We start from the raw sequence: 15,442 nt of genomic DNA, 5'->3' as shown, positions 1-15,442 counted from the left end.
GCTGCTCCTCCCCAGCCCTGTTCTCCAGAGCTCTCCCCAGCTTTGTTGCCCTTCTCTGGACACTCTCCAGCCCCTCAATGTCCTTCTTGTGCTGAGGGCCCCAAAATTGAACCCAGGACTCAAGGTGTGGCCTCTGAGAGCCAGCCAAGTACAGGGGCATGATCACTTCCTTGCTCCTGATGGCCACACTACTGCTGACCCAAGCCAGGATGCTGTGACCTTCTTGGCCACCTGAGCACACTGCTGGCTCATGTTCACCCACCAGCACCCACCAGCACCCTCAGGTCCTTTTCTGCCTGGAAACTCTGCAGCCACTCTGCTTAGGAGGTTCAAGAGGTTGTGACCCAAGTGCAGGACCCAGCACTGGGCTTTGCTAAACCTCCTACAGCTGACCTGGGCCCATGGATCCAGCTTGGCCAGACCTCAATCTGCCTCTCCAGGTCTGCTCTTGCTACTAAAGACTGAGGCAAAGAAAGCACTGAGCAGCTCAGCCCTCTCCTCACCCTGTCACACTTTCCTCCCACAGGACACACAAACATGCACCTATATAACCACTTAAAATGTCTGCTTTTAAACTGTCCTCTTGAGCAGATCCAATCCTTCATTCACTGCTTTCAGGAGCATTTCCCAGGCTCTTGACATCCACCAGAGTTTACTTCCCAACATCTCCTTTCTGGTTACAAGCATTTAAAAAGCTCCTTCCTATTTCTCTGTGCTGCTCCTGGCTTGGATTGGTTGTAAGTTGAAGTTCTTAAAATGGCTCTCCTTAATTCTCTTCCTCTAGATTCATTCTGCTCTTCCAAATGCCTCTTTGTGAAGTTTCTAGAGGGTTTTTTTCACAGGAGGTGTTCAAAGTTCTACAGCTGCCTGAAGGGAGGTTGGAGCTGGGAGGGGCTCAGCCTCTTCTCCCTGCTGGCAAGCCACAAGAGCAGAGGAAATGGTTCCAAGCTGCCCCAGGGGCAGCTCAGGCTGGATGTTAGGAAATCTTCCTGCCCTGGAAGGGTTCTCAGGCATTGGAAGTGTCTGCCCAGGGCAGTGCTGCAGTCCCCATCCTTAAGAGGTTTTTAAGCAGCCTGTAGAGCTCAGCTTTAGTGTTGATGCTTGAGTGCTGGGCTGAAGGTTGGACTGGATGGTCTCAAAAGTCTCTTCCAGCCACAGCCACTCTGTGATGCACCCATCAGTCTGACACCCATGTGCCAATCCTGCATGTAACAAACTGTGAGCATCAGGTAGGTGGTTGATACTGCAAACACCAAGTGAAAAAACACTGGAGCTGCAGCATCTTGTCCAGAATGGGTTTAGCTGTCACTAGAGCTAAGAACCTTCATTTCACCATGCAAAGAGAAAGCCACAACAATACACAGCTCTGAACTGCAAGGAGGCCATGTGCAAGGTTAGCTGCACTTCCATACAATCATAGAAGCAGACAGGTTGGAAGAGAGCTCCAAGCTCAGCCAGCCCAACCTAGCACCCAGCCCTGCCCAACCAACCAGACCATGGCACTAAGTGCCCCAGCCAGGCTTGGCTTCAACACCTCCAGCCACAGCCACTCCACCACCTCCCTGGGCAGCCCATTCCAATGCCAATCACTCTCTCTGCCAACAACTTCCTCCTATCATCCAGCCTAGACCTCCCCTGGCACAGCTTCAGGCTGTGTCCCCTCGTTCTGGTGCTGGCTGCCTGGCAGCAGAGCCCAACCCCACCTGGCTACAGCCTCCCTGCAGGACCCTTTTAGACCACAGAACAGGGAAGAACGCCCAAGGAGAGATGGAAACAGCACCAAGACAACACAAATGTTTACCTTAGGAGAGGAAATCTTTACGTAGACTATGATGGGAGCCAGAGAGGTTTTGCTGAGCTGAGCTGGGTGGTTAATGGTGTCAGCATCCAGCACCACCAGCTGCAGTGTCCTTGCCAGCTCGAAAATCCGCTCGATTTCGCTCTGAACTTCAGCTGCAGGTAAGGACAGACAGCCAGGGTCAGGCAAACATTCCAAGCTGCTTTGGTTTCAGCAGGTGCCAGAGGGGTGTGCTGCCCCTCCCCAGGCTGGCACACCAGGGAAAACCCACAGCATTCAGCCCTGGGTCCTGCCCCTCTTCCCCCAGCCCAAGCCCTTCTTCCTGCACCCCCTGCCTGCAGGCAGGTTTGCTTGTAAGCCCCCAGCCCATGGATGTCAGAAGGAAAGAGAGGGAAGGATGCCTGCTGCAGTACTTCATTTCCTGTGGGTTCATCACTTCAGCTCAGCCTTCTAACCAGTTTGCTCAAACTGGAGTGCCTGAGAGAGGCACCACAGATGTGTGGAGCTGTCTCCACTGCACAGTTCCTCTTTCCCCTTCCAGCTTAGCAAAGCTCTGCAGAAGTTTCCTTCACAAGCTGGCCTCAGTATGGTGCCATAGTAAACATCTGACCACTGTCCAAACCCAGCTTTTAAACCAATTCATTCCATAGCCCAGATTATGCCATGGGATCCTCCTGACAACAGCAGGAGTTCTGGACAGGTGATTTCCCTGCACAGATCTGCCTCCAGCTCCACAGCATGGCAAAACCCCTCCCAGACAGGCTGCATCCACTCCTTATAAGTGATCCTCCAGTCCCAGCTGAAACAAACCTAGCTCTTGGTAAGGGCTTGGTAAGTCAGCCTTGGAGTGCTCAAATCTTGCACTAGGCTGCCTGCACAGAGACATTCCAGAAGCATGTCCAGGGCATGGTAATTCAGGCAGGTTTGTTGCCCTCCATGAACCAAAGGCAGCTTAGGCATCTTAGCCTATTCCAAGCCAATATTAGAAGAGAACCAACAAAATCTGAGATGCCAACAGAGGCTACCAAAAACGTCCTCCTCAGGGAGTTTCCTTCATTGTATCTGGGTTGGACTTGATGATCTGTGAGGTCTCTTCCAACCCTGATGATACTGTGATACTGTGATTCTGTGATCTCTTGTGCTGACAGAATGAGGTTGTCCTGCTTGAGGGGACAGAGAGCTGGCCAGAACGAGCTTTCCATGGCCAATGGTCTCTTTGAAGAAGTGAGTGGAGATTGATTTTTGTTATCTTAGAACAGAAAATGAATACATCAGCTCCACCATCACCACCTTGCAACACTGCCAGGAGACAGCAGAGCAGCCCAAGCTCAAAGGAATTCAGCTCCAAATCAACTGGCAGCTCCTGGGGTTGGCTTAGAAATGAAGTAACATCTTAAGAAGGTCTAAATATGAAGGTCTCTGCTGGAGGTTGGCACTGCTTTGCCTCTGTTACAGACCACCTCCACCTGGCTGTGGTTCTCTCCAGCTCAGGCTGAGTGCAGGCCAAGCAGTCCCTGCCAGCAGAGAGCCCTGGGAGGTGTGCAGCACTTGGGGCTGCCTGCTTGGCCATGAGAGCACTGGGGGCAAGCTGCTGTCTGAAGGGAGGTCACAGCTGGGAAGACAGAGCTCCTGCTGGTTCTTGGCATGCTCACAACTCCCTTTGCTGCAGCTTGGTGGCACAGAGATCTTCTGGGTCTGCTGAGTTCACATGGTCTGTGGCAGCTCCTTAGTAACCAGGTGAGCTGTGGTGGAGTTTGGTGCACCCTGCACAGCATCTGTGGCAGCTCCTTAGTAACCAGGTGAGCTGTGGTGGAGTTTGGTGCACCCTGCACAGCATCTGTGGCAGCTCCTTAGTAACCAGGTGAGCTGTGGTGGAGTTTGGTGCAGCCTGCACAGCATCTGTGACAGCTCCTTACTAACCAGGTGAGCTGTGGTGGAGTTTGGTGCACCCTGCACAGCATCTGTGGCAGCTCTTTAGTAACCAGGTGAGCTGTGGTGGAGTTTGGTGCACCCTGCACAGCATCTGTGGCAGCTCCTTAGTAACCAGGTGAGCTGTGGTGGAGTTTGGTGCAGCCTGCACAGCATCTGTGGCAGCTCTTTAGTAACCAGGTGAGCTGTGGTGGAGTTTGGTGCACCCTGCACAGCATCTGTGGCAGCTCCTTAGTAACCAGGTGAGCTGTGGTGGAGTTTGGTGCAGCCTGCACAGCATCTGTGGCAGCCCTCTGAGCATTTTGGTGGCCTCCTCTGGACTGGCTCAAACAGTTCATCTGCAAGGGTGACTCTGGCACACCTGCACGTCCCTGCTTTCAACCCTTAGCCACCAGCTTGTTACATAAAAAGGGGGGGGTGGCAGTGGGAGGATGGTTTCCAGGGAAAGTGGCTGTATGTGTTACTCATGCCTCCCAGATGGTCCTTCTGGGAGGGGGAAGGCAGAGAGCAGAGCACTGAGGCTGCAGTTCTGCCTGGTTCTCCTCTCTGGGCTCTGCTGCAGGGCAATTGCAGGGTGAGGTGCTGCAGGGGCTTGCTCTTGAGGCTTCACTCAGCCAGAATGCCGAATCACAGCAGAGCCCTCCAGGCTCACCCAGCCCAAGCCTCCCCCCAGCACTGCAGCCTCAGCACTAAGCCATGGCCCCAAGCACAGCTCCACAGGCTGCTGCAACACCTCCAGGGTGCAGCACTGCAGCACTGCCCTGGGCAGACACTGCCAATGCTTGAGAAGCCTTCCAGGGCAGAAAGATTCCCTAAGGTGCAGCCTGAGCCTGCCCTGCCTGGGCAGCTTGGAACCATCTCCTCTGCTCCTGTGGCTTGATACCAAGAAGAGGCTGAGCTGCAACCTCCCTGCAGGCAGTTGAAGAAGGCCCTGGATGCACACACAGAGCCACACATCTCCAGGAGGGATTTACAGACACAAAGTCTGGAAACCTCAACATCACCAGGAGCTATTTATAAAGCACTAAGAGCTCCTGAAATGCAACACTGTCATCATGTCAAAATACACACCACAGAGTGTCTTTAAAGACACTAAATAGCAGAGGGGGATAAATGCCTGCTCCTTCCTCTGCTTCCCTGGGCAGCAAAGCAATGGCATTCATGGAACGGTGCTCCTCGTGCCAGGTCTAACCTGGCAGTGCAGTGGCATGGCCTGTGAATAGGGAAGCTGGAAGGCAGTGCTTTGCAGGACAGAGTGGCTGGGCACTGCCCAGGGTGCCCTGGGCTCCCTCTCACCTGCATCACATAGAAGCACAGCGCTCCAGAGGGTGCCAGGCACTGCCCCCATCATTAAGTTCCCCTGCACTGTCAGTGAGTAACTGGGGTGGTGAGGTTGGGCACAGGAGCAGGCTAACAGTGGTGGTGCCCCTGGGACCACCAAGTTAGTGTCCTTGCACAGTTCAGGATGGATTCCCCCATGCCAGCCTGGCTCTAGCTTATCCATTGACTCATTGGGTGGTTTGGGTGGGAGGGGACCTTAAAGCTCAGCCAGTTCCAACCCCCTGCCGTGGGCAGGGACACCTCCCACGAGCACTGGTTGCCCAAGTCCTCATCCAACCTGGCCTTGAACACCTCCAGGAGGGAGCAGCCACAGCCTCCCTGGGCAGCCTGTGCCAGTGTCACAGTCAGGAATTCCTTCCTCACCTCCAGTCTAAATCCACCCTCCTCACACTTCAATCCACTCTCCCTCATCCTATCACTGCAAACCCTTGTCCAAAGTCCCTCCCCAGCTCTCCTGTAGCCCCTTCAGGCTTCTCTAAGGTTTCCCCAGAGCTTTCTCTCCTCCAGGCTGAACAGCCCCAACTCTCCCAGCCTGGCCCCACAGGGAGGTTTCTCCAGCCCTCTGACCATCTCCATGACCTCTGGACCTGCCTGAGTATTCCTGCACCAGCTCCGTGCACTGCTGCAGGCTCTTATGGCTCTGCTCCCCACTGAGTGTTCCTTGCCTGTGCTCTCACTCAGCAGCAGCATGGCTGAAGATGTTCAGCCTTTCTCACAGCTAGGATGTGGAACCACTCCACTGCTGGCTGTTCACCCCTCCTGCTGAGGGCATCCCCCTGGCACAACACCTGTGTGTTCCCTGAGTGGGAGAGACAGGCAGGGAACCTGCTGTGCGGAGTGGGAGGCACACACCTGGATCCAGGGGAAGCTACCATGCAAGCTGTGTAAGGCCCAGCAGCACCAGCTGACAACCCTCACCAAGGGGATCACAGCAATGGAAGCTACAAGGCCACAGCTCTGGTAGCAGAGAAGAGAATGGAACCCTTTTCATTCTGGTTAAACACCCCAAACCCTTAGCCTTAGTCTACAACTACCTGAGGGGAGGTTGTGGCCAGGAGGAGGTTGCTCTCTTCTCTCAGGTGGCCAGCACCAGAACAAGAGGACACAGCCTCAGGCTGTGCCAGGGGAGATTTAGGCTGGAGGTGAGGAGAAAGTTCTTCCCTGAGAGAGTCATTGGACACTGGAATGGGCTGCCCGGGGAGGTGGTGGAGTCGCCGTCCCTGGAGCTGTTCAAGGCAGGACTGGACGTGGCACTTGGTGCCATGGTCTGGCCTTGAGCTCTGTGCTAAAGGGTTGGACTTGATGATCTGTGAGGTCTCTTCCAATGTTGGAAGAGATACTGTGATACTGTGATGGAATCAGGACACAGACACCAAGTCTCTATCAGTGCCACCAGCCCAGCAGAAATCAAAAGTGCTTAGGTCAGTTCAGCCTGTGGGTGTGAAGAGTTCAAAGGGAAGCAAAATGCATTCTGAAGGAAACAGCTACCTTGCTCCAGGCACTTCACTGTCCCAGCCAGAGACCTCAGCATGGTGCAGACCTCCGAGCCTCTGCCAGCTCCTCTAGCACCTTTGCTGCGTTGCTTTGTCTCCAGCACCTCGTTTCAGTACTGTTAACAATTACACCTGTGCAGTGCAGTGCCATGAGAAAGTGTCACTGGTTCATAGGATGGGTGGGAGGGAGCTTGAACACCATCTAGTTCCAGCCCTCCTGCTATGGGCAGCAACAGCTCCCACTAGATCAGGTTGCTCAATGCCCACCCAAGCTGGATTTGAATACATCCAGGCTTGGAGCATCCACAGCTCCTCTGGGCAACCTGTTCCAGTGCATCATCACCCTCAGGGGGAAGAATTTCCTCCTAATGTCCAATCTCCATCTATCTTCTTCCAATTTGAAGCCATCCCCCCTCCTCCTGTCCCTCCATGCCCCTGTTAAAAGTCCCTCTCCAGCTCTCCTGTAGCCTCCTTCAAATATTGGAAGGCTGCTTGAAGGTGTCCATGGAGCCTTCTCTTCTCCAGGCTAAACAACCCCAACTCTCAGGCTGTCTCCACAGCAGAAGTGCTCCAGCCCTCAGACCATCTCCTCCTCTGGACCTGCTCTAACATTTCCACGTCCCACTTGTGCTGGGGGCTCCAGACACCAAGAAGGACAGCTGAGAGCTCTCTCTGTTGGTGCCCTTTTACCCTGTAAATCCTTTGGAAACACTCAGGAGATTTTGCCAATGCTGCATCAAAAATGGATTTGTAAGTTGGAATATTGGAAAGTTGCTGTGCAACTTCTAATGCACAGCACCTGGAGAAGAACAAGACCTGAGGCAGAACTTCTTGAGTGTGAGAGCCCTGGCACAGGCTGCCCAGAGAGGTTGTGCAGTCTCCTCCTCTGCAGCCTCTCCAGCCCTGTCTGGATCTGTTCCTGTGTGACCTGTGCTGGATCCTCTGCTCCTTCTCTGGCAGAGGTTGGACTGGAAGCTCTCCAGAGGTCTCTTCTAGCCCCTAACATCCTGGGAGCCTGTGAATTCATCAGAGAAGCTCTAACCTTAGATGTTAACAAAATCAAGGCTGGCCCAGCAGGAGAGACAAGCATCTGGAGACATTTGAGGCTGGTAAATTAGAGCAGGACCCTGGTGCCACTCTTTTCCCTCTGTGTGCAGGAAGAAGTGCAGCCATGTCCTCCTGACAACCTTGGAGAGCTGCAGGCAGGCTCAGGTTTAGCAGCTGAGGGATTTAAGTCAGAGTTCTGGGCATTTGCCACAGCTGTCTTGATGATAACATGCTAGAAGGCCAAGCAGGACTTTCCACACCACAGTGAGCCCCTTTTTTGCTTCTCTCTATGAGGTCCTTCAGGTACCCTCTTTGTTACACCCCAGTTCTGCATTCCTGCTCCATAGCCTCTGTGAGCAGAGGAGGATTTGTAGGAGGCTTCCTCAGCTCACCTTTCAGTTGATTTTCAATGTACAGCTGGGAAAGCATTTCCTTGAAACTCAGTCAAGACACCACAGCTGTGATTGAATCACCAAAGGTGGAGAAGCCACAGCACCTTTGTGTGCACACACAGAGGTCAGAGACACAGGAGAAATCATTGCCACAGTTTCCAGCACTCACCCATCCCAGGGGGATGAAAACCAGGAGGCTGAAATCCACCCCTGTGCCTTGAGGCATTCACATTTCATTTCCCCCATGGCAAAACCTCTGGGCAAGCAACCTGAGCATGTGAGTGGGAGCTCTCTCCAGCTTCCAGAGACAACTTCCCACAGGTGGGCACCCACAGCTGCCCAGGCACGTTGGTTCCATGGCACACAGAAAGCAAATCAAGTGCAGTGGCTTCACCAGGGACCCCATGGCATGATGGACACCAGGCTCTGGGTTGGGACAGGCAGAGCAGGTGCACACCCCTGGGAAACTTACAGTCAGCCTCATAACCTTCAGTGTTTCCTTCTCAAGAGTAGTTTTAGAATTGCTTGAAAAGCATAAATCAGGAAAGCCAGCAAAGAGTCTCTAAAAGCAACCCTTGGCTGCCCAGCAGAGGACTGGCTTTTGTCTAGCAGCCAGGCAGTGAGCAGGCACAGCCTCTGCTTCTGCCAGGCACAACGAAGCACTCAACACAAACCAGCAGGACAAGTCAACTTGCAAGCTCCGTATACATACCCAAAACATCTGGAAAGGGAGAGCATTAATGAAGCAAAGAATGGAAAAAAGCCAAGACAACAAAGCATGAGGCAAGGTTATAACAAGTGTAACATCCACAGACACAACCAGAAGAAGCTTTGGGTCCCTGGGACAAAGGCAGGCAGCAAAAGCGCAGAGCTCCTTCAGCAGCTGCTGCCAGCGGCAGGGGCACAGAGGAGTTAACTAAGCCAATGGGGACTGATGCTCAGGTGGATGAGGCTTAACCATCTGCTGCCCCGTCCTGGCTTCTGGAATGACAGATCCCTTCCAGGCGCTTAAAGACAGGAAGCAACTGCCCCTTCCCTGCCCTCCCCTGCAGCACTTCACAGGTCAAACGTGCAGCAGCGCTGGCAAGCAAGCATTGCTCTTCACATCCACAACCAGCTCTCACACGGCACTCCCAAACCTTTACACACCAGGCACTCCTCTTGTTCACTCCCTGGATGTGTTGATTTGACACTAGAATATCCACTGGCAGCATTGGTCTGAGTGAGACCAGTGCCAAGCCTCTTTCTGACTGATGGCTTTAGGAAAGCAAGCTCCCAGCACTGATCCACTGCCCCTGCCCTGCAACGCTCTCAGCTCTGCTCCTCGTGGCCATTGCTACTCACAGACTGACAGATTGCATCGGGTTGGAAGGCACCCTCGAAGTTGTCTTGTCCAACTCCCCTGCAGGCAGCAGGGACACCTCCAGCCAGAGCAGGCTGCTCAGGGACACAGCAAGGCTGAGCTTGGATGGCTCTGGGGATGGAGCCTCAGCCACAGCCCTGGGCAGCCTGTGCCAGGGTCTCACCACCCTCACTGTGCAGTTTCCTCCTGATGCCCAACCTAACCCTGCCCTGCTCCACTTCCAAACCATTGCCCTCAGCCTGTCCCCACAGGCACTTCTGAACAGTCCCTCCCCAGCCTGCCAGTAAGTCCCCTTCAGATACTGAAATTCACCTCCAAGGTCCCCCTGGAGCCTTCTCCAGGCTGCACAGCCTCAGCTCTTACAGCCTGTTCCCACAGCAGAGGTTCCCCAGCCCTCTGAGCATCTTTGTGGCCTTCTCTGGACCCACTCCAGCAGGTTCGTGTCCATCTTGTGTTGGGGGCCCCATAGCTGGACCCAGCAGTGCAGACGAGGCCTCAGCAGAGCAGAGGGGCAGGATCCTCTCTCCATCTGCCTGCCACACTGCCAGCCACATCGATGCTCTGACTACCACATTGCTTCTCTACATGTCTGTATCTGGAGGTTCTCCAGGGTCACAGATTCTCCAGATCTGGAGGTGATCTGCAAGACAGCCTGGGTTACCTGTACAGATGGTGCCAAATACTGGAGCTCAGTCCTCTGCCTGCTGTGCTAGGTACCATTGTGAGCAATATGCACAATATCCTCTGGGGTGGCAGCTGAAGAGCTGCTCTTGAACAGAGGTTCACTCACTTCCCAGGGCAAAAAAAAGGATTTGGTGTTAGTATCTCAAGCAGGTGACCTCTGTGGTCTATGAACTCAGTGACAGAGCAGGGGGCCTGCAGGATGGGGAGCAAGGGGCTGCTCCCTCCCTCTGTGCCTCCATCCTTTGCTGGCACCGAGCTCAGCTCTGGGTGTGAGCAGCCAGTCCCCTCCTCGCTACCTCAGAGAGCTTCACAGCTGCCACCTCTGGCACCAAGCCCTCCCTGGTGCCAAGTGCTGGCTCTGAGTTGGTGTGCAGGCTGCTGGCATTCCGAAGGGAGGCTCAGGGAACATCATGTGCAGTGCTGCAGCTTGCAGGTATTGGGTGGCAGTCAGCAGCCCCCTCTCCCACTGAGGCTATCAACACCTGCCCAAGGAACAGAGCAGCCCAGTGCTAAGGGCACTAGGACTGCAATCCAGATCCCTGTGCCAAAGCAGATACAGCCAGAAGCTTGACTCTGGGGCTTTTGTTCTATGTTCCAAACAGGTCTTTTGTCCTTCCTCAGCTCCTTGGAGGGTAGAAGACAGGGGATGGAGTTTCCAGCTTATAATCAGGAACTCCATTTTGGATCCAAAAAAATCTCTTCCTGCTAAAACTGATTGATTTAGTGCCAAAAAAAAGCTTTGGTCAAATCACTATTTCCTGTCCTGCTCCCCTCAACTTCCCACAGGAAATGCTCCATGATGCTTTCAGAGAACCTCATTTGCTATCCTGAAGTTTCTGCCCTCCTACACCATCTTAGGTCCACAGCCAGTGCAACAGCAACTGGCTGAGCAATTCCATTTCCACACCTTAGTTTGCACATTTTCCCCACACAATGAAGAACAAAAATTGCACTGCTGTGATACTGCCACTCCCCTCTGCTGCCTCAGCCACCTAAGGACTCACAGAGTTTCAGCAGGGCCAAATGGCAGCTCCTGCACTTCAGACACAACCCCAAGCAGTGCTACAGGCTTGCGGCAGTGTGGCTGGAAACTGCCTGCAGAAAGGGACCTGGGGGTGGTAACAGAGAGGAGCTGAACATGAGCCAGCAGTGCCCAGGCAGCTGAGCAGGAGCCAGCAGTGCCCAGGTGGCCAAGAAAGCCAAAGGCATCCTGGCTGGCATCAGAAATGCTGTGTGCAGCAGCAGCAGGGAGGGGATTGTGCCCTTGCACTCTGCTCTGCTGAGGCCACAGCTCCAGTGCTGGGTTCAGCTTTGGGCACCACAACACAAGAGAGATGTGGAGGTGCTGGAGGCAGAGCAGAGGAGAGCAAGGAAGCTGGCAAGGGCCTGGAGAGTAAATCTGGTGAGGAGAGACTGCAGGAGCTGGGGAGGGTTAGTGTGAAACAGAGAAGGCTGAGGGCAGACCTCATGGCTGGCTGCAGCTACCTGAAAGGAGGTTGTGGAGAGGCTGCTGCTGGGCTCTGCTCACAGGTGGTTGGAGGCAGAACAAGGGGGAATGGCCTCAAGTTTAGACTGGCTTTACATGGAGAGAGTGGTCAGGGAGTGGAATGAGCTGCCCAGGCAGGTGGTGGAGTCACCCAGCCTGGGTGTGTTTAAAGGTGGTTTGGCTGTGGTGCTTGGGGCTATGGTTTAAGGTGAATCTTGTAGAGTGGACTTGGTGATCCAGAGAGGCTTTTCCAGCCTGGAAGTGTCTGTGATTCTGTGTTGTCATCTTTGTGGGCCACTGCTAGATGAGGGCACCCAGCAGGAGGCTACAAGGATATTCCCTGGTTCTGCCCCCAGAATCACTGCAGACAAGGGGCAGGCTGCAGCACTCCTTGTGCCTCCTCTTGCCTTGCACAAGGTTTCCATCACCCCACAAAAACAGTTCCCTTTTCTGACTCCAGGATTGGTTTACTGTATCTGATTTTCCCTCCCAGCCCACTCCTGCTATGATTTTTTTCCCTCCCTGATGTCCTTCCTGGCTGTTTTTTTGCCCTCCCATGGCTTTCCCTGTGTCTGGTGCAGACCTTGGAGGTTCCTGAATCCACCAGTGGGTCCACATATCCCAGCTCCTACTCCATGACTCCAGTCTTTTCCATAATGAGTCATCCCCCCATGCCTTCCTCCCTTAGCCCTGCCACCTGCTCCTCCACTAGACCCTCTTTTCAGTACCCAGCCTTGTACTCTGCATTCCATGGTGCACAGCAGGGCTTGAGAGCTGAAAGGTGAACACCCTCCCACTTGAGCTCTGCTGGGCTGCCCTGATCCAGTCTCCTGGGGGCAGGCTCCACACAGCACCACTGCTGGACCTTGCTGAGGGGGAGCTGAGTCTTTAAGCCACCCAGATGCAAAGGCTGGCATCTGTTAAAGGCAGCTTCCAACAACGTGCTCACATTTCCTGCTCACCCTCACCAAAGCTCCCAGAAGCACACAGCTGAAGCACTGCTCAAACAGCTGCCAAGCTCCCAAAGCCTGCTGGCTTGGGAGCAGAGTGGTGGGAGCAGTACAGCCTCTCCAAGAGATGGTTTTGAGAATCACAGAATGGTTTAGGTTGGAAAGGACCTTCAAGATCACCTGAGTTCTGTCTCCCCTGCTGTGGGCAGGGATGCCTTCCACTAGCCCAGCTTGCTCAAGGCCTCATCCAATCTGGCTTTCAACAAGTGAGTGATTTCCCCTTGGAATGGGCTGCCCAGGGAGGTGGTGGAGGCAGCATCCCTGGAGGTCTTCAAGAAAAGACTGGATGAGGCACTTAGTGCCATAGAATCATAGAATCATAGAATCAACCAGGTTGGAAGAGACCTCCAAGCTCATCCAGTCCAACCTAGCACCCAGCCCTATCCAATCAACCAGACCATGGCACTAAGTGCCTCATCCAGGCTTTTCTTGAAGACCCCCAGGCACGGTGCCTCCACCACCTCCCTGGGCAGCCCATTCCAATGCCAATCACTCTCTCTGTGAAGAACTTCTTCCTAACATCCAGCCTAGACCTACCCTGGCACAACTTGAGACTGTGTCCCCTTGTTCTGTTGCTGGTTGCCTGGGAGAAGAGGCCACCCCCCACCTGGCTACAATGCCCCTTCAGGTAGTTGTAGACAGTAATAAGATCACCCCTGAGCCTCCTCTTCTCCAGGCTAAACAGGCCCAGCTCCCTCAACCTCTCCTCATAGGATTTGTGCTCCAGGCCCCTCACCAGCCTTGCTGCCCTTCTCTGGACATGTTCCAGCACCTCAACATCTTTCTTGAATTGAGGGGCCCAGAACTGGACACAGTACTCAAGGTGTGGTCTGACCAGTGCTGAGTACAGGGGAAGAAGAACCTCCCTTGTCCTACTGGCCACACTGCTCCTGATGCAGGCCATGGTCTGGTTGACTGGCTAGGGCTGGGGGATAGGTTGGGCTGGAGGATCTTGGAGGTCTCTTCCAACCTGCTTGATTCCACGATTCTATGATTCTAATGTGGGACAGCACTTCAATGGTGTGACTGTTTCAGCCTCTCAGTGAGCCTTGGGGTGGGCTCCTTGCATTTGGCAGACTTTGCCCTGTGCTATCCCAGACTCCCACATCACAGAATCTGTTTCATTAATGTAGCCACCTAGGATGCTGGGTGGATGAGCTCCCAGATACATTACCTGCCTGATACTGAAATTTTGTCCTTCCTCTCAAATGTTCTGTTCACACAATGGACAGCTGTGACAGTGTAGATAGCCTTGAGCTTGCTCAAGTGAGGATGTTACCATTGTGCTGATGTGAAGGCCACAGATGAGAAGAGGTAGTGTAACTCAGTCATGTACTTAGAACGTATTAAACCACTACATCTTTTATCCCTACAAGCTCAGGATCAGAGCATTCCAGTGAGTAGGAAATCAAGAAGGGGACTCAGGAGACCTGCATGGTTAAGTAGGGAGCTGCTGAACAAAATCAAACGGAAGAAGAAAGTCCAAAGGCAGGGGGGTTGGACCAGATGATCTTTCAAGGTCCCTTCCAGCCCCTGACATCCTATAATTCTATGATTCTAAGTCCAGGCTTAGAGCCTCCACAACTTCCCTGAGCAGTCTGTTGCAGTGCCTTACTTGAGGCACTGGAATTTACTCCTCATGTCCCATCTAAATCTAGCTTCTTCCAATTTGAAGCCATTCTCCCTCCCCCCTTCCCTCCATGCCTCTGTCAGAAGCCCCTCCCCAGCCCTCCTGCAGCCTTCTTCAAATACTGGAAGCTTGCTGGAAGGTCTCCCTGGAGCCTTCTCTTCTCCAGGCTGAAGAACACCAACTCTTCTCAGCCTGTCTGCAGAGGTGCTCCAGCCCTCTGATCATCTTTGTGGCCTTCTCTGAACCTGCTCTAAGAGTTTGCTGCCCTTCTTGTGTTGAGAGCTCCAGAGCTGGACACAGGGCCCCTGGGGGGGTCTTGGCAGAGCAGAGCTGAGTGGCACAATCCCTTCCCTCAACCTGCTGCCCATGCTGGTTTTGAGGCAGCCCAGCACAGGGTTGGTTTCTGGACTGTGAGTGCACTTTGCCAGCTCATGCTGAGCTTCTCACCCAGTATGCCCAGGTCCTTCTCCTCAGCACCACTCTCCAGCCGTTCTCTGCCCAGCTTGGAGTTCTGCTTGGACTGCCCCAACCCAGGTGTAGAACCTTGCACTTGGCCTTGTTGAACTTGATGAGGTTGGCACTGGCACACCTCTGCAGCCTGTGCAGGTCCCCCTGGATGATACCTTCTCTCCAGTGTGTCAAACAGGCCACACAGCTGTGCAGAACTGCTGAAGGGGCCTCAATCCCACTGCCCTCGTTGCTAACAGCTATGCTCCTCAGCACTGGTCACAGTGCTGACCCCTGAAGAGCACACTGCTGACTGCAGTTACACACTGAGCCACTGACATTACTCTTTCACTGCCACTTCAGATCATTTTTACAACCATCAATAGCAACTACAAGCTGCCAGAGAGCAGGGAGCCTTAGGGAATAATGAGAAGCCCAATAAAAGAACTGGGGAGACAAATCCATACACCCAGGCACAGACACATCCTTACACCCAGGCACAGACACATCCTTACATCCAGGCACAGACACATCCTTACACCCAGGCACAGACACATCCTTACACCCAGGCACAGACACATCCATACACCCAGGCACAGACACATCCTTACACCCAGGCACAGACACATCCTTACACCCAGGCACTGACACATCCTTACATCCAGGCACAGACACATCCTTACACCCAGGCACAGACACATCCTTACACCCAGGCACTGACACATCCATACATCCAGGCACAGACACATCCTTACACCCAGGCACAGACACATCCTTACACCCAGGCACAGACACATCCATACACCCAGGCACAGACACATC

The 15,442-nt window shown here is 53.8% G+C and overlaps 1 protein-coding gene across 5 annotated transcripts in view; it reads right to left on the bottom strand.

Annotated features, from left to right (window-relative positions):
* CACNB2 (calcium voltage-gated channel auxiliary subunit beta 2) overlaps positions 1-15,442 on the bottom strand; it is a 345,847-nt gene that overhangs the window by 17,449 nt on the left and 312,956 nt on the right. For all 5 annotated transcript variants that reach the window (XM_064162343.1, XM_064162344.1, XM_064162347.1 and 2 more), the window contains one exon: positions 1,802-1,953. In XM_064162343.1, coding sequence (XP_064018413.1) covers positions 1,802-1,953 — 152 coding nt within the window. The remainder of the gene's footprint in view (positions 1-1,801; positions 1,954-15,442) is intronic.

This window comes from Pogoniulus pusillus, chromosome 23, assembly GCF_015220805.1.
Source record: "Pogoniulus pusillus isolate bPogPus1 chromosome 23, bPogPus1.pri, whole genome shotgun sequence".
In the NCBI taxonomy this organism is placed as follows: domain Eukaryota; kingdom Metazoa; phylum Chordata; class Aves; order Piciformes; family Lybiidae; genus Pogoniulus; species Pogoniulus pusillus.
This window is presented reverse-complemented; position numbering and strand designations above follow the sequence as displayed.